The sequence below is a fragment of the Hetaerina americana genome, unplaced genomic scaffold (genome assembly GCF_022747635.1).
Source record: "Hetaerina americana unplaced genomic scaffold, ioHetAmer1.1.p SCAF_8, whole genome shotgun sequence".
In the NCBI taxonomy this organism is placed as follows: Eukaryota; Metazoa; Arthropoda; class Insecta; order Odonata; family Calopterygidae; genus Hetaerina; species Hetaerina americana.
In genome coordinates this window covers 64,117,302-64,144,926 of record NW_027287427.1, presented here as the reverse complement: position 1 = coordinate 64,144,926, position 27,625 = coordinate 64,117,302, and the positions used below count along the sequence as shown (strand labels likewise).

Sequence of the window (27,625 nt, the reverse complement as noted above, 5' to 3'; positions counted from 1 at the left end):
TTCTGGAAGTTGCAAGTCTGTTGTTTTCAGCAATTGCGTGCACTTTCCCACTTTGCGTTTTGTTAAATTTCTCCGTGTTCCTGGAGAAGCCAAAGCAAACCACTTGAAGTAATGTAATATTCAAAATCCTGGCAGTTGCTAATATCTCGAAGAGAGTTTCTTGAACTTTTGGCTTGATAAGTGATAATGTCAACACTCCAATATGCCTGAATCATTCTGACAGCTTTTTTCGATTATTATTTCACCTGATGCACGGAGTACGTGTTAGACTGGAAAATAATGTAGTCACTGGGTTAATTTATTTCAATGACTGTGCTGGTTGTTAGTGTTGCTAAGGGATCTAAGTAGATAGTCGAGTCCTTAAAATACTCTGTGAAATGTGTAATAAACATAGAACCACCTAATACTTAATGCTTGGCAATTTTTAAAAGCTGAATTAATATCATCAAATCAATCCTTTGTATAATTCGCAAAAACAAATATCTGCTGTTGTTTCAATGAAAGATATTGGAGTCAACAGAAAATGAATTTGGATGTGCAGCTATCCTTTATTTGTCAATGAAACCGTGATCCGCTCCTCTTGATATTTTTGCTTTGTTTTGAAAATGAGGGCACATTTACTATTTTTTTCAACACTATTCCTGTTATAAACATTTAATCAAGCAGGATGAAACAAGGAGTAAGGCTGGAGGTGGATGTTATTATGCTTCCTCTACATCAAATGGTTGACAAGCATAGGCAGTGTTGAAATTAGAATGCTTGCTGGAAATGGATAAAGCATTAAAGAGCTATTAAAATGGAAAAGAATTGATGATGATACATAGCATCGAAACATGGTCGTGAAATATTAAATCTTTTTGGTGGAAATGTTAAGTTTCCTTTTACCCTCATAAGAAAAGAATTGTTTATTTCTTAAAATGAGCATATTATTTATTGTGTGAAAGTGAGAGTAAATGTTTTGCCATTCGTATTTGGAAAAGAGCGACATAATATTTCTGGAAATCGAGAAGGAATTTCAATGGATTATACTATCTCCTTTTATGATATTATCAAATGAAAGTGACTCTTATTATAAATTTAGGATTTATTCGTTTGTTGACTTATATTGATGTGAGATTGTGACTTAATAGTCCCTTCTTCCATCTAACCCTTACACATACAAACAGTAAAGACAATTACAAACATGCAAACCCTAGGTGGAAGAAAATCCATCCAGGCGAGAATTGAACCTGTGACCTCCGAGTAAGTAGGGGAGGGCTTTACCCCGCCACCTTTTGGGTGGGCAAAATTGTGCATTGCTTAAAATTGCATAAAATGTTTACTCTGTTCTGTTGCCTAAAACTGTGCTCTAGTTAGTTTTGCCAATTTATGCTATACAGTTAAGATTTCATGATAGAATTTGACCATATGGTGGGAGTTATGACTCTTGTCAATCACAGGGAGGCATTAATGCTTCCTTAGCACCATCTAGTGAGGATTTATTGTTTTGTAAAAAAGCCAAGTGTTGTGATTTTTGTTTAATTCCCGATTTTATGAATTATTAGAAGACTCTAATGACATGTGTATCACCACAAAAGAGAACCACCTTGGGTATCCTGATTGAAATATGCAAATGAAGGTTGAATGTAAGAATTTGAATGTGAACTTTTGAATATTTATGGAATTATTGCATAATTTTTATGATGGTCATTATCTAACAACTCAGAAAATGTGTACAAATTTAAAAACCAATTGCAAAATATTCTCCATCTGATTTTAAATAAGCTTCTTTAGTAGATTTATTCAATTTTGAATTGTGAAACTAATGATACTTGAAGTGCTAATGATTTTTTCAAGAGTTTTTCCTTAGAGAAGGTTAGAATCTCCTTTATTTATCATTTGGTAACACTACTCTTCCTGTTAGTTGACTAACATATTTTCAGGAGTAAAAATAGCGCCTACAGGAATATGAAGTATCACTTACAGTTGTGAGATTAAACTTTTAATCCTCCCATGTTTTTTTTTGATGCAGGTATTCATGGATATATTGCAGGCCCCATTCCAAGGACATTGTTTACATGTTAAGTAGCCATGCCCCATAATGTTAAATACTTGTGTATTATTTTTGTTGCCAATATCATTATCACTGATCATGATTCCTAGGATCAGTTTGCATTATCCTTCCATTATGTGTTTATTCTTGTCATCCATTTTGAAAATTACAATGTATGACTGACTTGTGTTATCACTGGTCATTATGGTGTACTAAAGCAAGTTACTTCAAAATGTTCTACAATTGGTGGGTATTCTTAGGGGTGTTTTGAGATGCCCTTCTATGTTTTGATGAACTGCCTGCATTACTATTGTAGCTGAAGTAAGCATGAGTCAATAGTATACATGGGTTGGGAACATTGTAACTCTTACTGCATTAAAAAATTCATGCCTGGCTTGCTTCAATGTTCATGTGAACCCTTGATGCTGTTCTTTTTTAAATATACTGTCAGGAATTTACCCATGTAATTTAACTTCTAACTACCTCTGTGGAAAAAAATGTACTGCACCTTCCAAAATGCATTTTGGACCAGTGCAATATTTCTCACAGCACAGAATGTATCGTCATTGCCTGCCCATTGCATAGGGTTAAGTTATAATTGTGCGAGAGCATCCTCATGGCTTGATTTACTGCATTGCAAAACTGCTTGTGTGGCCAATAACATTTGAGTGTGCTTTTAAAGATTAACGTCATGTGTTGTGTGATATGTACAGACAATATGTTGTTAAATAATTTTATAGAAATGGGACTGAATGGGTTCTTGTATAAGCTTGTGATAAATTTTATTTTTATTTAATTAATAATTATTTACCAGACTATAGATGATGAATACATTTACAATTGTTCTGATGTAAGTGTCGGGCTTTGATTGCCCTGTATTTTTGTCTAGTTGTAGTAGAGCTTTAATTTTCTTAGATTGATTCATCCAAGAATGTCAATACATAAGTGTTTATGTCAAAGGATTTTCAATGTGTATGTGAATGTATTTTCCCATGTGCATATAAAATTACCAGCCAAGATAGTGTATGATGGTGATGCTCTCTGTTTAATTGGCTAATTTTAATCAATTTGTGCGCATGTTTAATCACCTAATTGCTGAGTGTGGATTGAGGTATATCCGGTTAGTCAGTCAATGCATTATTGTTGAGAAAAATTTCATTCCCCTTTGTAATATCCGAGTGATACTTAAATATTCGAGTTTGCTCCTGTTTTAAATTCAGAAAGAGGGTCAGCATACATCATTTCCTCGATGAGAATGGGAGTAATATTTGAAGTGTCCTCTGAGCAGCTGACTGACAGGAATCAAAAGTCAAAGATTAGAGATGAAGGCAAGAGTTCTTTTTTCAAAGATATGAAATTATCCAGTAGGGTGAGGAGTACAGTGAAGAGTAATGCATGCAAGAGGCAATGTTTTGGTCAATTTTTTATCCGAAGACCATAAAAAAGATGTTTTAGCAGTGCTCCACAAAAGAATAGACTTCATATCATTTGTATGCAAATGTCTGGGTAATTGTCTGGGCAACATATGTTTTCTGACATCAAGTGTCCTGTTGTGGATTTTCAAGGGAAATGGTTTTAATGTGGTCATTGTGCAAAGATAAATTATGGCATGCCCTCGTTATTGTCTAAAACACAACATTGCTTCACAAAAAACTGGCAAAATTTCTTCACAGATTCTCTCATGTATTGCTGTATAGCTTTGTTATGTACCATTTTAATACAAATGAATAGGTTGCCATGGAAAAATACTGAAATATGTTTTTCCCCTAAATTTAAGTGCACATTTTTTTTAGAAAGATGGTAAAACAGCTAGATAATTATGCAGAATATTGATAGCAAATATTTTTATTGAAATCCACCCCTCACACAAAGAAATTAACCTGAAGGTAGATGGGATTACTAAGGGTGGAGCTCACTCAATACCAAGCTACTATGACTTGTAAAATTCATTTATCAGGGCAGGAGATTTAGTTCCTTTCCTTTATTCTGCAGAAAGTTTCCCAGGAAGATCTAGTACTCAAAAATTCATGGAGCCTAAGCAAAGGTGAGGGTGTTCATATGCTTCCAATACAGTTCAAATCTGGTTCCCTAAATAAGAATTTGAATCTTTGGTCAATTACTATTATTTCATGTCTAGTTCATCTCCATACTCAAAAGTCAATTCAAAATGTTCTAATTTATAATTTGAATGATTTCATTCTTTATCCAAAAAATAGTCTTCATGAAAAGTTGCTTTAGGGTGAATAAAAGAGGTAATTATGTTTATCTAAAATGTTTGTGCTACTCTTTGCCAAGTTGGTCATGATTTCAAAAATATTACTTGCTAAAGTTGATCCCTAAATATGTTCAAATTAACAAGTCCATGAATGAAGATCATTTTGTGCCTATGTCACTACCTTTGGTCAGAGTTGAGGGCTGAGCTCATCTCAAACTAAGTAGATACCTACCTCAGGTGTAGGTGAACTTCATATAGTATATTATGGCTAGGGAGAACAGTTTCTATCCAGGTACCAGACAAAGATTCATAGGAAAATACAGAAGATTCGTATTAGCTTAGTTTTGAATATTTACCTTCTGGTGTCATATACTTGAGCCAGTGGAGTATTTCCATTGTTCAAGGCACTATCTATTGTTGAAAATTCCAGTTAACCTGATCTTCCAGGAATATTGCTACAGTTCACGTATAAAAGTTTGTTAAATTTTCATTTCCTGCTGTAAGAACAAGGGAGACATATTCAACTTCTTAACCCCTCTAAAAATAAACCTTTCTCTAGATCCATAAGTTTATTTGCCAGAACAAGACTAATTGTGACTCTTGCTATATTTTTAATTACACCGTCCAAAAAACCATTTCCTTCAATGTGTGTACTTTGAATGTATACAAAGATAACATTAATTAATTAGGTCAAATAATTACATTATGTTAAAAATTTAAAAGAATTAAGTTGAATACTAATGTATTTTTATGAAAGACTTCTGCGAGATGATGACCTTTGGCTTGGTCAAAACTTACTCCTGTGCTCTCTGCAAAATTCTTTCCAAAACTATAATATTCCTTGGAGGTATTAGATTTTAAAAGAACTCTTTTGAACATGTCGAATTACTTCAACCTGGGATGTGGAAGGGGCTCAGTTATTTAGATTGATATGGCACAGCAGCTCTGGATGACAGTGAACATTTTTTTGTAGCATGCAATTGTTATCAAAACTAGAATTAATTTTGGAATTTCTCCTACTTAACTTGACAGTTTTTATCTTACTGATTCCAGAGTTTTAGTCACAAGAATACCATATGTCTCAAATTGTAGTCAGGTATTGTCAACATGAAGAATTCTCATTTGAATTTGTATAAAATTTTCCAGTACCATTAGATGGCAGTCTTTGAAGGACATGAAAAACAATGTAGGCAATGTGTTGATTTTGTTCTACAACATGGCCGTGGTTGTGTGTGCCAGCCGTCAATATTAATTGGTGTGTGGGAACTTATCTTTTCAACTTTTTAGATTCCCTTAAGATGTATTCATCATGGATTGTTTTTCAACTTCTCCGTTGGAGTTTATTTTTTCTCATTCCTTATAAAAGAAGGATCCATGGAGACAAAAAATTTTAAAATCATTCTACAGTGAACTTATCTCTTATGTATAAAGTCATGTTGGTGTCTGTAGTACTTTTTATTTCTCTCTCTCATCAAAATGGTTTTATGACTCTCTTTCTGAATTTGTTTTGGCTTCATTTATTAAACGTGTGCAGTGATATGATTTCAAGTGGCCAGTATTTTTACTTTGATTGTAGGTGTGTTTTGAAGCCATACTGGTAATTATGTTCTCATAAACATTGGTAATTATTATCTCATGAGCATATGTCAAGAAGTGTGGATTTTGAAAATGATTAAAAGAATTTTAAGTTGGATGCGTAAATTCAGCACATGCAAATAATAAGAGCTTTATTGTTAATTGTACCTGGAAAATACTTAACTCTGCAGTATTGTGATATGATTACAGATACATTTTCGTGTGCAGACGGGACCTATGGAGGTTCCTGTAATTGTTAGTGAATCACAGTGGTAAAGTTCATACTTACATATGCAAGTACATAAAAAATTTGCTATATATGCTTCATATTGTGTATGTGCCTGGGATATATAGATGCTAGAGAAAAGAGTAATCAATATATGTGAAATTCTTCCCTCCATTGAAATTAATTATAGTAGATTTAAATTTATCTCTCTTTGGACCAAATTTGAAAATGCATTCTCCTTAAGTCCCTTGAGACAGATATTTAAAAAGAGTCTCCACGGCATAGTTTTCTACTTCTTATCAGAGACTTAGATTTCTACAAAAATTGGCAAGTAAATAGGTAATATCTTTCTTTGTTCAATTAGTATTGTTATGTAGTGTTTTTTCAAATACTGTAAGTGAAGCTTGTCAAATTTATTTAGTGAACATTAAAGTTTTTTAGTTAATTGAAAAGTTTGATTTATAAAAAATGTAATAATATTTACATATCCTGTTGGCAGATCTTTATAAATTGTCAGATTGTAGTGTGGTGATAACAATGCTGAACTTCGCTAGCAGACATTCTATTCTGCTTTTGGTCGTCTGTCAAGATCTTCAGGATGAGTTTAGGGCAGATTTTTTGTGTTGCCAAAATTTCAGGGATAATGGTGTGCAGTCATCTTAGCAATACCAATACGACCGGTAATCATGGGCACACTTAACTGATGGTCTGGATCAGAACTTAATGCACACCTCAGGAAGAAATTGTTACCAATGCTTTTTGTGCAAACCTTAACTGTGTTACTAACTGCATCTTCAATTTGAATGCATTGGTTCACTGCACATTTTTAACTGCATGCCATTAATCATTAATGACATGGAATATGTGAATATAAAGAGAATATCATGGCTTCATGATTACCAGTAAAGAGTAATGGCCATAATTCATTCCTTTGAGCTTCTCTATGTTGAAATGATAAGGAATAAGTGTCTTTGTTGTAGATATCTACAGTTAGAAGTACATTTATTTCATGGCATACTAAGCAGATACTCAGTGCAATATGAAGGCCAGCATAGTGGTACAGGATAGCTCTCTTTTTATTTTGCCTAGAGCTATGTTAAAGTCACACATTGAGTTCCTTTTTGTGTGTCAGCTGGACTTTAATCTTCTTTAGTTTTCTTTCTTTAAAAATCTTACCTCTTGGACTATCATATTCAGCTAGGTTTTTCCTGAGACTTGAGCGAAATTAAAGCTTGGGACAAAAAATTCTCTTTTTTTGAGCTTCTTTCTCTCTTTCTGTTTATTGATGCCTTATTGTCAGTGTTATTTTTTTAGCAAGGGGGAGTGACAGACATTTCCGTTACCTTGACATTTAATATTCACTTTTGGCGTCAATTCCCTGGGACTGGTTCTAAATATATTGGTGAGAAAGGCTTGCTTTGTTTTAATACCTTAATAGGACATTGAACAGTAAAACTAATGTTAAATTATAATTCTCACTTCGTAGAGAAATTAGTTGAAAAATAATTAAAGCATAAACGACATTTGTATTGTTGTATGATTGACCTATCCTTTGAAGTTGGCACTGCCAACCTAATTTGCCATTTAGTTAAAACTGCAACTGCCAATAAATCACTTTCACTATTGTTTCAACTATGTATACAAAGCCACAATTGTCAGGATCCTTACTGATTGATGGGAGATTTTTATTTACCTGGGTGAACTGTGGATGCAATGGAATTTTCAATGTATTCAAAAAACCTTACATTTTTCAGTATTTTTGTGTTGGCAAATGATTTTCATTGATTATTCACCTGTGAGAGGTTTTCCCTTTTGAGGAAAACACTGCTTGTACAGAAAAAATGAAGAACTGAACAGGACTAGTTTTGTTTGGGGGGATTTTGAAGCATTTTCTTATATCCAGGACAGTATACTTGTAATCTCAAATGCATATATCTTGGATGTATTGTTTATTATGGCTCATTTCACTGACAGTCACTCTGCTCTGGCCACAGTTTCATATGTGAAGTAATTTCCATTTTTCACCAAAATAAGCTTTTCTTATTTATATTACATGCCTTATATATATTTATTAACATGCTAGGTTAACTTGATTTGTGAATTTTTCTAATTGCATGTATTAATCCTTGAATGGCACCAGAACTTATCAAGATTTTGGCATCTCACAAATATAAATTACCCTCATTTCATTCTTTTTAACCTTGCAATAGACCCCACTTCAATTCTGAATACTCTATTTCTGCTTTCATTCCATCCAAAATCCCTATCCTGTTCGTACCCCTTCCTTGTTTGCCCAACATTCTCCCCTCTATCATAGTCTTCAACACCCCATTGCCAATCGGAATACTCTACATCCATCTTTCCAGCCTCTGAATTTCACTGAATAAATGAACTTCGCATTTTTTCACACAAAAAGCTATATTACTACTGGTATGTCATACCTGATGATGTGATGGCTATGCATCAAAATCATTAGTATTATTAAGTTTTTTCTGTTGAAAAATACCAAGTTTATTGATTCAGTGATCATGAATTTTCAAAAAGTAGAACCTTGAACAATCAAATTCCTTTGAATTTCTCCCAACAATTCTCTCTCCTCCCTTGCCATGCCTAGTGCTTCCTCATTTATTTTCCCATCTGTCTGTTTCACCTTTTCCATTAACACACATTTCAAGAAACTCTATGACAATGCTTCTCCACCATCCTAAACCACACCTCATATCAAGGTTTTGATGAGCCTTTTCTTAACATCTTTACTCAATTTTCCTGTCAATTTCCCCCTCCTTGTGAAATTTGCCTAATGAAATTATCCGTCCTAGGTCCCAACTACTGTGACCATTTTGGTCCTGATCATTTCCGATATAGCTGGGTTTCTATAACAGAATACATATTAATGGTAGCACAAAAAAATAGGGGTTAGGTATAGTGTGAAGTTCATTTGTAGTGAGATTATGTAATCCTTGAACCACTGATATAATTTTTATTTAATGAGAAATTTATGTGTCAGGGCTTGGTGTAGGATGTTTTTTTCTGATATGGCAAGTAAAGTAAATGTTATCCAGCTCATTTAATTACCATTCTCTTATCAATTCTTATGGATTTTGATGCTTTCAGTTTCATTAACTTTTCATCTCATTCATTTCAAATATTAAATTTTCAGCATGATGGGGTAAGCAAAATTTTATTCCAAATTGAGTGCCTCATACCTTCATATTTATTTTCAGAGAACGTCAGGTAGGGCAATTTTTCATGTTCGTCTAAGTTTAAGCTGCAACAAAGGAATTTGGCTCAGGGCATTTTTCTGCATATGAATGTATGAGAAATTTGGTTTTTGGAATGGGCAATCCCAGAAATGGCTAATAACTGCGACTCTTGCTATCCATGTTAGTGGGAAACAAGATTAGTTATAACGTTCATTTGGTAATGCAATGAATTTATCAATAATTTTCCGTGGTTTTTATACCTCGTACTTCCCATAGCACAATGACAAGAAATGTAATTGTTACCTCAAATGTGTCAAATATGGCGCGAAGTCCTTTCTCTAAGATTCCGTAATGCCTTTTCAAAATTCTGTTTTTGCAGTTTGTTCATGTTTTGCATATATTTGGGTAATTAAAAATGATCACGATCTAGTCTTCGAAGATTTCATATCAATGCATACATGGTCTTTTGAAATGTTTGGAAAATGTATGTAGTATGAAAAAGATGAATAGTGTGTACGCGGGTGTATTTCAAGGACCGCAATTGTCATGCATGAAAAATTAGATCATATTATTAATTTATATGACACATTTGACTAACTGTCCCTCCGGCGTCTGTTTATTTTTCCACTGAGGGTAGCATACAGATATACAATGGGCATAACACCCCTTTATCACCGTAGGCGATGCAATTTGTTTTTTTCGACGTTGCCTCACGCGCGCATAATTTGTTGTGATTTCATTGACCGAAATTTTCTCCCGAGACCATTGTTATTATTTCATAAATTAGTGCTGAGATATTCGTAAGACTTAAGTAGTCGTTTTAGCTAATCCGTTAGTCATATCCGCATAATAATGAAATTACCATTAATGGGATCTGGCGGAAAATGCATTAAGTCAGCCCTGGACGGGCGAATATGATCTTGTGCTTAATATCTAGTAGTGGAGAAAAAATCCCACGTCGCTTTGGCACACTAATTATTTTCTGCAGAAATGGCGTTTTGACAAGAATAAGTACCTATGCGTACTGTGGATAAAACTGGTCGTTTACGAGGCATGATAGCTGCTTTAAAATAACTACCATGGCATCCTGCGTATTCTTTCCGAATTGCATGGTTTTTGCTAGGTAAGGACTATTACAGTGCTATTCGAGGAACCGGAGTAAATTTCCCAAATGGGCTGAAAATTAATATATCCGGAGGTTAGTATTTTTTTAATAGTAATCTACCAGTTAAGGCAGGTTTTGGATGGACACAACTACCAAATAAATATTTTGCGACTCTTTAACAAAACGCAATCCAGCACCCTTCTCTACATCAAGTCCGTCTTCATCTCGGTGCACTTCCTTCCTCCCTTCATCCCGTCCAACATCCCAATCTGTTCCTATCCTTTCCTCGTTTGCCTAACATTCTCCCCTCAGTTACAGTCTTAAACATCCTGCTGCCGGTCAATACCCCCTTCATCCACTTTTCCTGCCTCCATAGGATTTCTCCCAAAAACCCCTCTCTTCGCTCACCATACCAAGTACTTCCTCATTTGTTTTCTTCTCTGTCCATTTCACCTTCTCCATTCTTCTCCACACCCACATTTCAAAAGCCTCCAGTCTACGTCTATCCTCCTGCTTCAATGACCACGTTTCCGCGCCGTACATAGCTACGCTCCATATCAAAGTTTTTGCGAGTCTTTTCTTAACATCCTTACTCAACGTCCCCGTCATCAACTCCCTCCTCCTTGTGAAAGCCTCTTTGCCTAGCGCAATTCTTCTCCTTACGTCCCTACTACTTTGACCGTGTTGGTCCAGAACACTTCCGAGATACGTAAACTGTTCCACCTGCTCTAGTTTTTGCCCTCCTATTTTAATTTTAAGCTTAGCCTTTTTCTTTCTAGAAAATCGCATAACCTTTGTTTTATTAATATTGATTCTCATCCCGTACCTGTCGCACTGAATTTCCAATTCACTAAGCAATGCTTGCAACCCCTTGGCTGACTGACAAACTAAAGCTTGGTCATCAGCAAACCTAACTGATTTTACGAATTCCCCGCCCACTTTCATTCCTACCTGCAGTTCTTCCCATGCCTCTTTAATCATTTCCTCTGCATACAGATTGAACAGCAACGGTGATAATGGGCAACCCTGCCTTACACCTCTTCCTAGCACTGCCCAACCGGACTCCCCGTTCCCCACTCGTACCTGCGCAGTCTGAGACATGTACAGGTTGCGGATTAGCCTCCTTTCTCTCCAATCTATTCCTATTTTCTGCAATATACTCATTAGTTTTTCTCAATTCACTCTATCAAACGCCTTTTAGAAATCTACGAAACAGGCAAATATGTCCTGGTTGTATTCTATATTCCTCTCGATTAGTGATCTCATTACTGCAACGGCATCACGCGTACCTCTCCCCTTCCTAAACCCAAACTGATCATCCCCTAAGTAATCATTTGCCTTGCTCTCCATCCTTGTGTTGATGATCGTGAGAACAACTTTAGGTGCGTGGGACTTATTGTTCTGTAGTCCGCACATGATGCAGCCTTTACCTTTTTCGGAATATGAACTAACACTGATCTCACGTAGTCTTTTGGCCAGTTTCCTTCCTCATAGATACTACGGAGGTTAATATATACTTATGGTAATAAAGTATGTTTCCTTTATGGATTCAGTACTCGCCGATATCCATTCAGAATTTTCTACTCCCGTCTTGAGTGCGTCCCATTTAGGTCCAAGCCTTAATACCCTAATCAATCCTTAACTCTCTTCTTTCACTCTTTCGGTGTTCACTCTCCCGTACTTTCATCACTCGCTAGTGATCTTTGGCTTCGCCTATAGTATGTATAGGATGGAGGTAGACTGTCGTATTCGCCATAGGGATGGGTAAGTGATTGAGGTTAGGCAGGGATTCGGGGGAAGAGGAAGGACATTTGGATATGCCCGAGGGAAGGAACGGAAAAACTGGTTGCTTAACATTCCATCAAACAGGCATATTGCTGGAATTGAAACGCTTTCCAAGCATCAAACAAGTGGCGATTCCATAACGACTGCAAAAGGTGTTGGGAGTTAATGGCTGCCGCGGGGTGAATGGTCTTTTAAATTGGTTTTAGCTGTTGGACTCATGGAAAACGTTGTATCAACACGGGAGGGACATATCTTCATACTCACTGCAAAATCTCTGCCACAACCCCGAATACGAATTCGGGGATTTGTCTTAGTGTGGTGATCTCTCGCTTTTTCCTTGTGGTAATGTATCAGTTAAAACGAAAATTACTGTCGTTTAAATGTGATTTAATCCACCACTCTTCCTTTATATATGTCTAAATTAATCGTCCAAGCAATCGAAATTAATAACATGTCCGTGTGCAGGCGAGTGAAAACGCCTAACCAGTCATACAAAACTTAAAACATTATATCTTATCTGAGAATAATATTTGCGAAAACTTCCCTGCAGGTGCAATTATTTTATCTATGTTCATAATAACCAGCATTTTAAGGCGTGAAATATAATTGAAGCAAATATTTTGCGGTGTCTATGAAGCAGAAATTCCGTACAGAATTTGTGCAAGCAATGGTCAAGTTTGTAATGGACCGTAATAAATGCAAAACTGGCCATTTGAATCTTGGTGTGAAATGAAACGTAAATTAAATTTTCTCAGAGAAAGCGCTGGATCACCTTAAGCGTGGGTCGTTCAATAACTCGTAAGGAATAAATAGAAAAAAAATATTCGGTTTTAGATTTTTTGTTTTTAAAATCATTTTCATTTATCTCGATACACTTCTCCCAGCGTTTCTCTGACTTTTTTAAACCGTCCAAAAAGTAGAAATTCGTAATCTTTTTCCTTCGAACCATTTTTTCAAGTTTGTGAATGTCACTGGAAGACAAAGTTGGTGAATACGTAGGATGTTGTAATGCTTCAAATTTTAATCTTCGCCATCGTAACTGCACTGGTGTTCACCCCTGCATTGTCTTGATAGAGAATTTTTTTCTTAGTCAAATTAGGACTTTTTTTCTGATTTCGTCTGCAGTTGTTTATCGCCGCGGACACTATCGACCACGTGATTGCGTTTATTCTCCGAGAACAAACGCGGCACTCATCCCGCAGAGATTTTTTTCATTCCCACTTTGCGTTCAAAATTGAAATCACTGTACTTCGTGATATTCATATGGTCCCAACAACTTCGCGAACTTTGATTCGTTGATAACTCAAAATTATATCTTGAATTTTGTAAATCGTTTCGGAGGAAGTCACTTCAACTGGACGTCTCGAAAGATGTTCATCATTTTTTGATGTACGGCCATATGTAAACTCATTTGCCGCATTGTAAACAGTCGCAAACACAGAAGCAAATGTGCCCTGAACTTCATCCAACTCGGATTTGATCTCTTTCGGTGGTAGACTTCTTGAATGAAATTGTTTAATCACCGCACAAACTCACTTTTTTCCATTTTTCTCAATAAAAAATAGTTTCTCGCTTCAATCGATGAAAGTGAAGCCCCGCGATGGATATAGCTGAAACTTAAACAGCAGTCAAGTGTGAGATGATTATTACTAAAAGAAAACCTTTTCCGTTACTCTAGCGCCATCTTTTGGATTTACTATGGCATTATTGAAGCACCTACGTATTTTAAGCGCGTGTTAAACTACGTATTTATCGTAAGTACTTCAATCAATGTCATACATGCAGTTTTGATTTCCTTTCCGTTGTGCATTGGAGCAGTGAACGTTCAAGTGTACCAGAGATAATTCGTTACTGTTTTTCCTCCAAGTAACGCTTAGGTTATGATTTTTTATGATCACGTACATATGGGTGTTTTTATGATCACGTGCATACGTACTCACGTACATCGGACTCTCACTGAGGGAAATGAATGGGCAGGAGGAACAAACAACGCGAGTTATACCCGAATATTTTGTCCCAAAAGACAACTTAAAAAATTAAAATATGAAATAATAATTATCTCTTGGGTAAAATTTTGAGTCATAGACATCTAGTGAAATTAAGGAAATGATGTTAATATTAACTGTTGAAAACACATTTGTCTAATATCCTCATGTGTGTGAGGCCGTAGCGTCCGACTTCCTCGATTCCCTTTGACTTCTCACATGTGCCCCCAGTCCATAAGATGCATTTAAGTATTGAGATTCATTAGGACTAACCTTGAATTAGTGCATTTATCAAATCTCCTATGCGAAGAATTCAGACATGGCAGTCCAGCGGGATAGAGCATTTGGCTACTGATTTGAGCCGGGCCGGGATCAGGATTTGATTTCCAGTGAAGTCTCTGGGCACCTGCGACTTCGCCTAAGGTGAATTACTTTTTGTAAACCCCTCGATAAATACTAAATAAATCCGTGATATTGAAATTTCACTAGGTACCATATCCAGCGGATCCCCGAGCGAGTATTGTTGGGTTTTACACGTTGTGATTAGTCAGATTAAGCGTAATTGCTTTCAGTCAAAAAATTGATGATTCTACCTTATTTAGAGAAAAGTAACATTATCAGTTTATTTAATTGTAGTATAATTGAATAAATGGACAAATCAGGGGAAATTTTTTGACATGAGGGAGTTAAGATAATACGGTATAATAAACCATTCTTATACAACTTGTAGGTAATTAATGAAATTTAGATGTAATTTTTAACTTAGCTCAGTTAAAAAAACATCTAACTTATCATAATTGAGTTAACTTGAAGAGTTAACTTCCCCCAGCCGGATTGTGCGTCCGAAAGTTGGGGCATTATTCAGCCAAGAAGCATAAAATTAATAAATCCTGTGAGAAAAATTTTTGTTTTTTTCAAATTTTTACGGTGCATATCATTGAATTCGAAACAAAATGGTGTCAAAATTATATAATTTGAGGAATTTGCTTTTATTCTTTTAATTCAAGCAAGCTACTAATATTTATTTATAAGTCTAACCCGACGACAACTGATTCAATTGCGACTTGCGAGAGTACGGATCCATAATTATCAACAATGACTATCGGATACCCATCATGCACAGAATAAAAGGGGCGGCCAGTCTGTGGGGAACGATATGCGAGGCGGGTCTGTGGTTAACTCGCGCTTCGGTTTATCTTAAAGTCGGTCTCATCTGTCGTCGCAGACTCATGCGGATTCTTTCCAAGAAACTGACTCCCTCCCAGTTATTAATCACCAGCAAAGGACGTCGACGGATTTCCTGATCTCTATTCATGCATAAAATATCTGAGATAGTTTATTTTTTTTTAAAAGCTTCAATCCATTCGTTTATATTCCTCTGCGGGAAATGAGAGACAGCTCCCATGTTGTGCTGAAATAATCCAGCAAAAAATCGGTTTTCCACTCTTCTGTGGATCATAAGTAAAGAGAGGTGGCTATGTTATCTTCGCGGAAAATTTATCGTACTTACTGGTCAAGGTCAATCCTTCATCGAGTGACGAGGGAATGATATCACGCTTGGTGTTCCGCGTAACAAGCAGTGTAGCCAACAGAAGGATACCGAACACGTCTTTGGCTTATCATTAAACTCGCTTCTCGCTTGCATGTTGTTTTTGCCGGATTTAACTGTTTGACGCATCATTCTGCGAGAATGCTTTTGATTTTGAGGAATTTGGTCTAAAATAGGCGAAGTTCGTGAAGTTTGTTTAAGTGAGGTACTGTGGAACCGTTCCCTCTTGATGTTACCGAACCTGGACCGACTTTTACTGCTAACGGATGGCATCGACGCGGTCACTGGCAATGAAATACAAGTTACCTTCATTTAGAGTGCAGTGATTGCTTTTTGCAGTAGATAAACGGCGCACACGATCGATTTTTGCGATGTTTTGACCGTTGGAGGCAAATGGTCCGAGTGCCAGGATTTGCCAGCTTTAGGTGAGTCAATTACCCAAACGTCCAGCTAGCAAATGGTTAGGTAGGTGATAATTATGTGCAGTCAATTGGCGTGTCAAGAAAAATTACCAGGTTGTCTGTACATCACTGCACAAAATATTTGCAAGGGAGCCTTTTTCTTTGAAGGAAGAATGAGGTAAAAAAAGCTAAAAGAAATGTTTTTACAGATAATTTGAGATTTTTCAAAGCTCGAAGAACTGACGGTGAAGGAAGTTGGTGGATTATATTTTTTATGAATGCAGTGTGAAGACCCATTAGTAAGTAAATGCCCAATTATTTATTCTTCTGAAGATAAAATAAACTTAAAGTTAGTTTTAATTGGATTGTTGAAAGCTGATGGGAGTGTCACTTAACATGAAAATTAAAAAAAATAGTCACACGTGATCTTAAGTCCAGCCTTAAAGATTATAACATCAATGAGTGGGTATGAACACGCGGTGTGGTGTAATCTTAATCCATTAGTTTATTTAGATGTAAAGTTTAGCTTATCCTTTCATTTTTTCTAGCTGTGAATTCATTTTCCGCTACAATTATAAGTAATCGGTGATCAGGGATGCAACAATTGAATGTAATTAGTGCATATGCTACCGCCGTGATGAAATCCCTTCGATATTGGTGACCTAGGTCACAACCCTTTGTAAACAGTAGTAACGAAAGCCTAACTTAGGGAAACTTTCGATAAATTATTTACGATTTCCATGACTTATTCGTTGGCTTAACATTTTGTCGAACGTCCTGCTATGGCGATATGATAATATTATTACGGAAAATAGATCATTTTTCCTCACCGACTTCAATGAATTTGAAGCGCTTTGTCCCTTACATTTTTTTATGCGCGCCTCTTTATGTGATCAGTTGCTCATCCACCATTTAAATTATTTCAAAGACCTAAAATCAACTAATGCCTGTGTTATTATTGAAATCGATTATGTCTTTAATCATAAGCGATACACGTACAGGTACAATTCTTTATGCTTTAATCTCATTGATTTGACCGATAAAATTAGTTTGGCCTGAGGTAAATCTCTTAAAGTTTGCTTTACTGATCGAGTATCAGTAATAATGCACGAGAAAGGCATACAACATAGGGTGCATCAATGCCGTCTCATAATTTTTACTCAGATTTACTCTATGACATCTTGTTTATCTCAAATTGACATGTAAACTTTTTACCAAATCGTTGATTTCCGAATAATTTATTACATTTCCCGCTAGTTGCATGAGTACTACACAATAATTTTATAGCACTTTCTAAATTGAATTCATGATATCTTATTGTTCATATGAACATTATTCTCTCTTGAAGACGGTTTCATCCCACAACTGAGAGTAAGCATGAGATATATACCACGCATGTTGACTTGAAAACAATTTTGAAAGAGCCATTAGTATCATTGACCCACGAGAAAACGTGAAATCAAGGATCAAATGACTTTTGCCCATAGGAGTTCCGACATGACAAGTTCAACTGTATTTAAAAAAATATGGATGAATATCATTGAAGATGCCTGAGATTGACAATACGTTTAGGGCCACATCAACGAATAAGACCAGGGACATTCCTTTTGCAAATACTTGTATATTACACTAAAAGGTATCGCTGATAGGCAAGATCTTTAGATCCTAATATTTTCAAAATAAAGGGCGTTCAAATATATCCTATGACTTATATCAATAGATTCAAAGAGGGCATATACTGAATACTCAGAAATCTGATTCTAAAGCTAATTCTCATGGCACAGTTTCGTCGTAATTTTATTACCGATATATTGGATATATGTTGGAGACTCGAGTAGTCAGTAGTTATATTTTAAAATTTGATTGATCTAATGCGTAATAGATAGATAATAAATGTTAAAGTACACATTTCTGCAGTCATCTCATACCCGGATTTCACATCTATCTGAAAGATTCAATTAACGCGGAAAAATTAAAACACATGTTTGATAAAAAAGCTCTACCTTGAACGGCAGTAAGAGTGCCTATTTTATATTATTTCTTTAGTTTCATGCGTCATTGAATAGCAACTACTGATGATTGATGACTGATGAAAACATGAACTGAAAATTTTAGAAAGCAAATCAGCACTAATGCATAAATGATTGTTTCAAAAGCGAACATTGCGAGTTAGGATGCTCGCAAAGGCTCATTTATTTGTTTAGGCTCGAACACAGTGAAAGTTGTTCACTGATTGGCTAGGGACAATGTCCCCTCAGCTTCCTTGTTTTAATCGCAGGATAATTGATGTTTTAATTTTTAATGGTCGTTGTAAAAGGCATAGCTCCGGAGACTCGGACTAGAGATCATCTTTTTGTAAGAAGTGCAAGGAAGTCAGTATGAGAAAGTTTCACCATGACTTGTTTTTGTTAATATGTAGCGGATAGGTATTACTTAAACGTCATTGGTTAATATATAAAGTTCAGAAAGTTACATTCCTTGTAGTTAATTATTTAGAAAATGCCTCTTCCTGAAAGTTAAAAGAGGAAGGTAAAAACTAGAGCAGTTAGAATAGTTTACGTATATCGGAAGTGTTTACGACCAGAATGGTAAATGTAGCAGAGACGTAAGCCGAAGAATTGCGTTAGGTAAAGTAGCTTTCACGAGGAGGAGGGATTTCATGACAGGGACTTCAAGTAAGGATGCTAAGAAAAGGCTTGACAAAATCTTGATATGGAGCGTAGTTATGTACGGCTCGGAAGCATGGTCCACTGAAGTACGATGATAGGTGTAGATTGGAGGCTTTTGAAATGTTGTTTTGGAGAACGATGGAGAAGGAGAAGTGGACCGAAAGACAAGCAAATGAATAGGTGGTAGGCATGATGGGGGGGAGGGTATTGTTGGGAGAAATCATATGGAGACAGGAAAAATGGATGGAGAGTATTTTGATTAGCAGTGGGATGTAGAAGACTGTGATAAAGAGGAGTATGTTAGGCAAATGAGTAAGGGTCAGGAATAGGATGGGGATTCGGGACGGAACGAAGGGAGAAAAAAGGAAGTATGCGTAAATGAAGTGGGGTTTGTTTGTAGCGTAGGTTGTTGGGTTGTGATTTGTTAGGAGAAACTAGAGAAATATTTGGTGGTGTGTGTCCGTTCAAAACCTGTCTTAACCGGTAGATTACCTGTAAAAAAATGTTTCACTATGGTATTTGAAACTGCATTCTTTGGTTTATTAGACGATCACGTCACCCGCCCGACTCTTGGGAGCGGCGCAATTAAAAAATAGGATAGAGCATAGCAAGTGATGATTAATACCATGGTAATATTTATTTTCAAACTTGGCTCGTCGATTGATTTCATGATGTGGATGTCGTGGTAAGGGTCGCAGAAAGCAAAAGGTTTAGCAAGGTCAATGACCTTGGTCAATAGAACCTGTATTTAAGAGAAACGCCAACCTCTGGGCCTCATAACAGCAAATATTTTTAATCTTCTTTTATTCAAGGTATTCTACCCATTAAAATTAATTTTTGGATAGTCCCTCACAGGTATTTTTCTTTAAATATCATGAGAAAGTTTTTTGGTTTACTCTGAATTATTTCTTTCATCTCTTCGTCTCTCATTTCTTTCAACTTGCCGGCCCCGGTGGCGGCGGGGTAACGTCCTCGTCTGCCATTCCAAGGGTCGCGGGTTCGATTCCCGCCTGGGTGAGTTTTTCTCCACCTAGGGTTTGGGTGTTTGTAAATGTGACCGTTGTTAATAGTTCGATGTAAAGGCCAAAAATGTGCTGTTTTCGGACTTATACTGAATAAATAAAATAAATAAAAATAAAATAAATAAATAAAAACTTCCACCTACATTTGTGCTGTCTAAAAACCCTTTTCCCTACCTTCCTCTACCCCCTCACTTAACAATCTCCTTTCTATCATGTCTCTTAACATTCCACTACCATCATTATTTTCTCCAGCCACCTTCCATGTTTTTTCAGTATTTCCCGTCGCTAATAACTCTCTCTAAAACCGTATCTCATACTTCAGCGTTTGTTTTCCTCTTTGTCTGACTACGTAATTTCTCCATTGCACACGCAAAGGAGCTCAAAATATTTCTTCCTACACTCATTATCTTGCTTCAAATATCATACTTCGGATTCATAAAGCTCTTTGTTCCATAATAACCTATTTATTATTCATGTGTTATTTTTACTGTGAACCATTTCAGAAGTCAGCCGAAGTAATCCGCAGCGTGAGGTGTGGGAAACGGCATGGCAGAAGGTGATCGGGGAGAAGGCGATATGGCCAAAGACCGCGTTCATCCATTGGAGGAGTCGGCGTGTCAAGCTCCTCCACGGGGTGTTTACAAAGCCGGGGGGGCAAAATGCTCCTTCCATGGGATGGATTATCAATTTCAACTGCTCATGCTCTTCGCCGTTCGAGCTTTCAACCTCGGTTATTCCAATTTTTCGTTAGCAACAGAAATGTGTGATGCGCACAAGGTTGATGACACTGTGTTTTCTTACGGGAAGGTGAGAACGTCGACCAGGAGGCATTTCCGTTTCCTCCAAGCCAAGCACGCCAACGAACCGGAGAAGAAGAAGATCAGTGCCGCGAATTTGCTAGATGAAGGAAATGGCAGCATGAGCTTGAAAAAATACTTCCAATCGTTCCGAAGCATCAGTAGGAATAAGAACCTCTTGGGAGAAGACGGTAGGGTTGAAGATTTGATAATATGCACCAATATGGACTTTAAGTACCACAGTGAATTAGGTGGATTGAAATTGAAAGAGGATATTTTCGAAATGGTGACGACAGAATGTGGGGAAGAATTGGAGGATGACATTTTGAAAACGGTTTTGGTTAAGTTTAAGAAGGAATTCGATGGAAGGGAGGAAATTGTTCATTTCTTAAAGAAGAATTCGATCGATATTCCACGGGAATTCGCCTTAAGCTTGCTGAAACGAAGGAGGTACGTACACAAGAGATGTGAAGGGCTGGATCCGTTGCTGTATGATAGGTACGAAAGAGCCTTGGTTGAGGAAGTTATCGACCCATCATGCGGCAAGTTCAGAGCTGATTTCGTGCATGGGAAAAATCTGTCATCAACCGCCGAGCACTTCCGTGAAGTAATTACAGGATTATTGAAGAGTCATCTGGGCGAAAAGCAAGCGGGTGAGGAGGCACTACGCTCTTTTCTGGCGAGTGAAGAGGTGATAGGAAACTGGGAATCGATAAAACCCGAGGACTGTCTCATTAATCCGAAAAAATTAGGCAAGAGACTTGCAGAGCTTGCTAGGAGAAACGAGCAAAGTAAACGCATCAGTGTGGATGATGAAGGAAGTTTGATGGCCAGGAGCATAAGGGCGTTGAACGCTTGGGCCTTGGAAAGGTATGGGAGCGAGTTTCAATTTCGAGAAGAATTCCTTACAGGGACACCAGGGTCGGAGGAGATGAATGAATTCAGAAAAAGCCTTGTCGAACAGCTTAGAATTTTCAAAATGGACATTGTGGATCTCAGGGGTTATGTTTTTGATGTCACCATACCGTCCCTGCTTGCTCGCTTAGATGAAGAAAGTGCTACGCTGGAAGAAGAAGTGGATTCTTTCCTTGACAAACTAGTATTTGCTGTTAAGTACTCTGGTGTCCCTTCATTGGAAGACATGATAATGAGCGAGATATCGAAGTTATTCAACCCCGCACACAAGAAGAATGTGTTCTCCAGGTTTATGTCTATGATTCAAAACTGGTTGATGGAGAAGGAAGGCAGAGTTTTGGATAGGGAAGACTTCCTGACGTTCTTCGATGGTCTCAGGGCGGAGATAGAAGGCTGTCTTATGTTCGAATTGGGAGAACCGGTGTCTTCTTTCACCGGCAGGAAGAGAGAACTCTCCCGTCTGAGAAACATGTTCGTTGGGGACGATATTTCTGGTGGTAATAGTGGGAACTTCAAGTATGTCAACATCGTGGGACCTGCTGGTGTTGGCAAGAGCGAGTTAGCTAGGAAACACGCTCAGGAAAATCTGTCGTATTACAAGTCCGTGGTGTGGATTGATGTGGGATTCCGGGAGCATCTAGAGGAGTCGTTTGAAAGGCTGGCCTTCGATACCTTGGGTGTGTCCAAAGAGGACGCGGATGGAAATGTCAAAGACCTCAAGTCCACTGTGAGAGAAGTGTATGACTATTTTATCGGCAAGACTTGCCTCTTTGTGTTCGATGGCGTGGAAAGAGACAGCGATCTGGTAAGATTTTTACCAAAGACTTCGATGGCATCCCGCCTCTCCATGATCATAACATCCCGAAATAAATACTTGGATGATGGATCTGAGATACTGGCTCTGGATAAATTTACGCTAGAGGAATCCATAGCATTCTTCAGGAGTACCATTGGTCATACGCCGATTTTTAGCTACAACCAGGTTAGAAAAATGGCAGAAACACTCCGTTATATTCCTTTAGCAATGCAGCATGCAGCTTATTACATTCAAGGGATGAATCTGACTCAGCCAAGAGGACAATTCAGCATTGCTGATTATTTGGATATGCTGAAAATAAAAACGTCGGAGTCAGCGGATTGTTATGAAGAAGATGAGCTAGAGAATTTCTCTTCTCATCCCGAATACGTGACAATTTTAATTACTAGAGATTTTCTTGCAAATCTGGAACACGGAATGGATGCGTTAAAAATTTTAAACATGATAGTTTACATGTCACCGGGTAATGCTGACGTCGGCGTTGTGAAAAAAATTTGGAATAGGAATTGTCGTGCCTGCTTGGATTGTTTGAAGGCATGTTCTTTTATATATTTGAGAAATTCTAAACTGACTGTTGATCGCTCAGTCGCTTTGGTGATACGGACATTTTTAAGGAAGAAATTGAGAGAGGAAAGCATCCTACGGGAGCTTTTAGAGATGAGTTTGGTGATAAATGTTGGCCATTTACATACCATTTGGTCAAATTCCGTGCAATACACAGAGCTGGTGAAGGATTTTTCTCACATTCCTATGAAAATAATGGACGCCCTCGTACGCAACGGTTTGGATCGAAGAGCCTTTGCATTCGGGACAAAATCAGTAGAAGTTTTGTCTCTTTGTGTCAATATTGATCATTTTTCAGTCATCTCAATACTGTATAAAATGGCTATTGGTTTAGGAGACATTTTCACCGAAAAACAGCTGAAGAAAAACTCTAGGAATAGAGGCATGGTAGATGTGTTAAGAAATAGGCTACTTTTTGATGCGGAGCATTTTTGGCAGGATAACACTGCTGACATTAAGTATTTAATGAGAAAGGGCCTAGTACTTATTCTGATGCGTAAGTACCATGAGGCTATGCAAGATTTTGAGTCAATTGTTAGCAATAGGCATAAAATTCTTGGAGATAATGTCGAATTTATCATAAACCTAGCAAAACTTTACATCATCATACTTAGAGAATCAGTACACATGCAATATGAACCAACTGAAACATCAAAAGAGTTGGAAAAGTTTTTAAAAAATATTCTTGAAAGAATGGGTCCAGAAAATATGGATTACGAGAATGATGTGAAAAATATTCAGAAAGTATTGTTTTACCACTTTGTAATAACCGAAATAATGAAAAAACAGCGGAGATACCGTGACGCATATCAGATAATTAAGCGTAATTATGATTTATGCAGAAGCGCATTAGGTGAAGGAGCGATTGCTTCCCAGTGGATCAAAAAGGATTTCGCTCTAATCCTTTTGCGTATGAATGATATTGAGCGATCAGTGAATGTATTGGAGGAAGTGCGCTGCAGTCTATCAAAATTTTTGGATGCTAGCAATGTATATTTCTTAACAATAACTCGACTCCTTGCACTCTCCTTGTCTTACTTGGGTAAGCATGTCAAGGCGCTTCAATACTATAAAGAATCATACAATTATTACCGTAGAGCTTTGGGAAAGTTTCACCAGCTGACATTGAACCTAAACGCTTACATTTGTATAGAATTGCTTCTATTGGGTAGGACGGACAAAGCTATGAACTTTTTAGAACCCGTATCAGCTCTAAAGAAGCGGCAATACTTTCGGACTCTATTTATGCAAGCAAAGAGGCTGGTAAATTTGGGAAAGGCAACCGACGCGATCAACGTTTTGACATACGTGCAGGGAGCATTCGAGGAGTCGTATGGGGAGGAAAGTATGGAAACACTTGAGGTCATGCTAGAATTGGGTCTGGCATACTTAAAATTGGGCATTGTAAAATCTTCGCGGCAAGGTTTGCAGTATATCACCAAGGTTGACGTAACGCTGGAAGAGTTATACAGCAGCGACAATGTGGACGTGCACAGAATGAAATGCCGCATCGCAGACATTTTGTTGAGCGAAACAATATGAAGTGATATTCAATTTAGAGGACATTTTCAAGAGAATGTTCTCTGGCGCGTCCATCTAATCATTTCCGGACAGATTTAACTGAAAGGCTTAAATGAAAGAGAATTGGGAATGCTGGAGTTATGAAGGATGGATGGCGAGACCATGACACACCGAATTTATGAAGCCAAACTTGATGCTGATCAAAATGATTATGTCTGGTGCTGATGCAAAACATGATGCTCTTCTGAAATATCAGAATCGGAGCTAAAACTTAGGATGGGACACTCTAGTCAAAGTGCGGAACGACTAATGAAGTTTCTGCAGAACTCTACAAAAGAGGTGTTGTTGGCAGCTCTAATTTTCTCTCGAGTGAAATCTGACCAGCTGGACGATTAATAGGCTGGCTTTTTTAATGTACTGGAAACTGTTATAGTCCCTTCACTCCACGATGGAACTCTTATTTAAAAACACTGTTCGTACTTGTATTTTTCATCACTATTATCATATGTGTATAACACCTCAGGTCCATTGGCCATAATCTTCTTACAAGTCTTTCTGTTAATGTGTGCACTTAAAGACTCTGCCGATTAAAATCCAGTTATCATTGCTTTAGCAATTTCCTAACGCCCAAGGAAGTGTAAATTTAAAACAGCCGTTGCTGGACGGATAGATAGATAGATAAACGTCTTTATTCGAGCGAAATTGAGACCACAAGGTCCCTTCTTCCATTCAAACCTTCGTCAAATACATAAAAACAATAATAATAAAAAAATAGGAAATATAAATATACGAATCGGAAGCCACAGTCGCTTACTCTATCCTGTTATTATTTTATTTTGTCTTCCATTACCGGTTTGGAATTGGTGTCCGGAAATATGACTATCCTTATGCCATATAAGGGTATCGGCAGAAAATTCTTTTTAATTATAGCTACTTTAACTCCTAATTAATATGCTCGTCTATTATTTAGATTTTAGAGATCACCCCACCCTCATTTATTCATATGTTGTCACTGGCGCAGTCTATAGCGATTGAAGAACTTCCACAAACAATTCGTACTGTTACCTCATTTAAATAAAACCAACATAATGAAATGGAGAATACATGAATTTCTCATGAGTCGAAGAGGACGCCATAGAGTTAACCAATAGGCACCTAAAATACTGTCTAGTTCGAAGGTAGAGTCACGGGAATTATGGCAGTCTTTGTCAAATCGAAAGCTCTCTGCACGGTACTGTCTTCCTCCGTTACGCAGTTGAAGATAAAACGTTTCGTATCGTAGAAAATAAAACTCATGGAACTCGACGAAGGATTTTGAAAAATTCCAATAGTATAGGGATACCCTCCGAAAGCTTTCTTCGTCACTCTCTCCTCCATAGATGAATAATGGTCCTCATTGCCCAAATGCTTTGAAAGAAACAGGTCATGTGTACTACTTTTTCGTCAACCTTCTCCCATTTATCAAAAAATCTACACAATTTTCGTGTCACGTCAACTCTTTTTAATCATTGAGAACGTTAGATAAAGGACCTGGAAGGTTATTTTATCAGTTTTACGGAATACTTTGCTTTGATTCTTATTCCATTACCCACGACCATTTAATGAATTTAAGTATTGCAGTAGTAGTAGTTTTTAGGGGAGGCGACCGAAAGCTAAGGTCATTTGCACCATAGGGGATGGACAGGAAAACAGAGGAGGGTGGAGAGAAACCCGGCGTCGGCATTAGCCTACTCTTAACGAAAGGCGCCAAGGGGTCCGCAGTGTAACGTCCCATCCGACGGACGGCGTACTCACTCAAAGTGCCCTCCACAAAGCACCTCAAGTAGGGATCGAGATACCTCTGAAGAATATTCAACACCGCCGGGATTTGAACCCGCGCCCTCAGGGTGGGAAGCCAGTACGTTAGCCCCCGCACCATATCGATCCCCCTAAGTATTGCATGTACGAGGATTTAGGAAAGAAATGCTATAATTGTGGTTACCTGAGATCGTTATGTAAATTTTGGGTAGAAATATATCTTCATCTCAAGGCAATGTTTGTGGAACTCGAAATGAGGTTCAGGAAAAACTGGATGAACAACATATTATTAATTTAAGGATAATATTTCTCAATGATTGAAATTAATAGTATTTGTATTCATATCGTTTTTGCTGGTTTATCAAGTGCCACATTTTGCGCTTTGAATTTCAATGTGATAACCGTATTAAAGTGATATTTTGATTTTATGTTAAGTATGCTTGTATCATGCGAAAATGTTTGTTATTCATTTTGTATGAGCCAATGTAAAAAAATAAAATGGTCAGAATTGACAGTGTGAACTATTAATGTCATCACAAATTATTCCAGCAATAAGATTCAGCTAATGGTATAAAATTGGTGAAAATCACTAGGCATATATTATCCGTTCAATTGTTTCGCCAAGGCCTTTGAACAAATTATCAAAAACCTTGAAACTACTCGCATAGAGTGATATAAATGTATTTATTACGAAGATATGTATATTGATACGGTGCAGCGTGGTGTACATTGAAGCTATAAACACTAAAGCAAATTGGCGACAATGCCCTATTCCCTGGCGTGGTTTCCGCATTTGGCTGATACGTGACACAGGCTAACATTTTTATTCAACTTCGAAGATCGAGCCGGACTTGAGAACGGTCCGAACAAAATTGCCGAGGGACTTGACCTTGCCGAGAATGAAGTTCACGGCTTCACGCAGTTGGGTATGCGGCAGGGGAATTTTTTTTTAAGTTTCTAATCGAACCTGACTCGAAAAAACGACATCAAAAAATACTTAATGATCCTGGGCCTGAATCCGAATCGCTGTTTCAGCGATTCCATATCCTCTACGAAATCCGGTTCAATTTGTAAATCAAGTTAAATTAATTCCTACCGTAGTCTGTGAGATCAAAGAATACAGGACGTTACACGCTTATTGACTTTCCAAATATTTTAGATGGTAGAGAACAGATACCTACGACCTGTGTACTTTTGATTAAATTAAATTAAAAACTGATTTTAGTTTTTTTTCCCGAGCTTGCCAAAAGTTTTCGAGCCAATTCAATTACTGTGGTAATTTTGATGACTGATTTTCCGTTTTCGTATTTTTAAATATCATGTCTTAACTTTAATTACTGCGGTTCAAATTAGGTGGACTACTTGTCGAAAATTTTGCGACGTAATTGTGTGTTTCATTATTGTGCTAGCAATCCGTCCACCTAATCCTATTCTCGTTTGGTCATAA

The 27,625-nt window shown here is 37.3% G+C and overlaps 2 protein-coding genes across 3 annotated transcripts in view; both read left to right on the top strand.

Moving 5' to 3' along the window:
* The window catches only part of LOC139697786 (beta-1,4-glucuronyltransferase 1-like), a 35,005-nt gene extending 14,638 nt beyond the window's left edge, over positions 1 to 20,367 (top strand). The window contains exon 4 of one of the 2 annotated variants that reach the window (XM_071596628.1): positions 20,271 to 20,367. Coding sequence is in view for 1 of the 2 variants with exons in the window: in XM_071596629.1 (XP_071452730.1) it covers positions 20,271 to 20,327 (57 nt within the window). In the remaining variant the exon portion in view is untranslated. The remainder of the gene's footprint in view (positions 1 to 20,270) is intronic. The other variant, XM_071596629.1, reaches the window with a different exon arrangement.
* LOC139697785 (uncharacterized) lies at positions 20,344 to 26,668 on the top strand. The gene has a single exon (XM_071596627.1). The coding sequence runs from the start codon at positions 20,344 to 20,346 to the stop codon at positions 24,400 to 24,402; it is 4,059 nt and encodes a 1,352-aa protein (XP_071452728.1). The 3' UTR covers positions 24,403 to 26,668.
* The last annotated feature ends 957 nt before the right edge of the window (positions 26,669 to 27,625 follow it).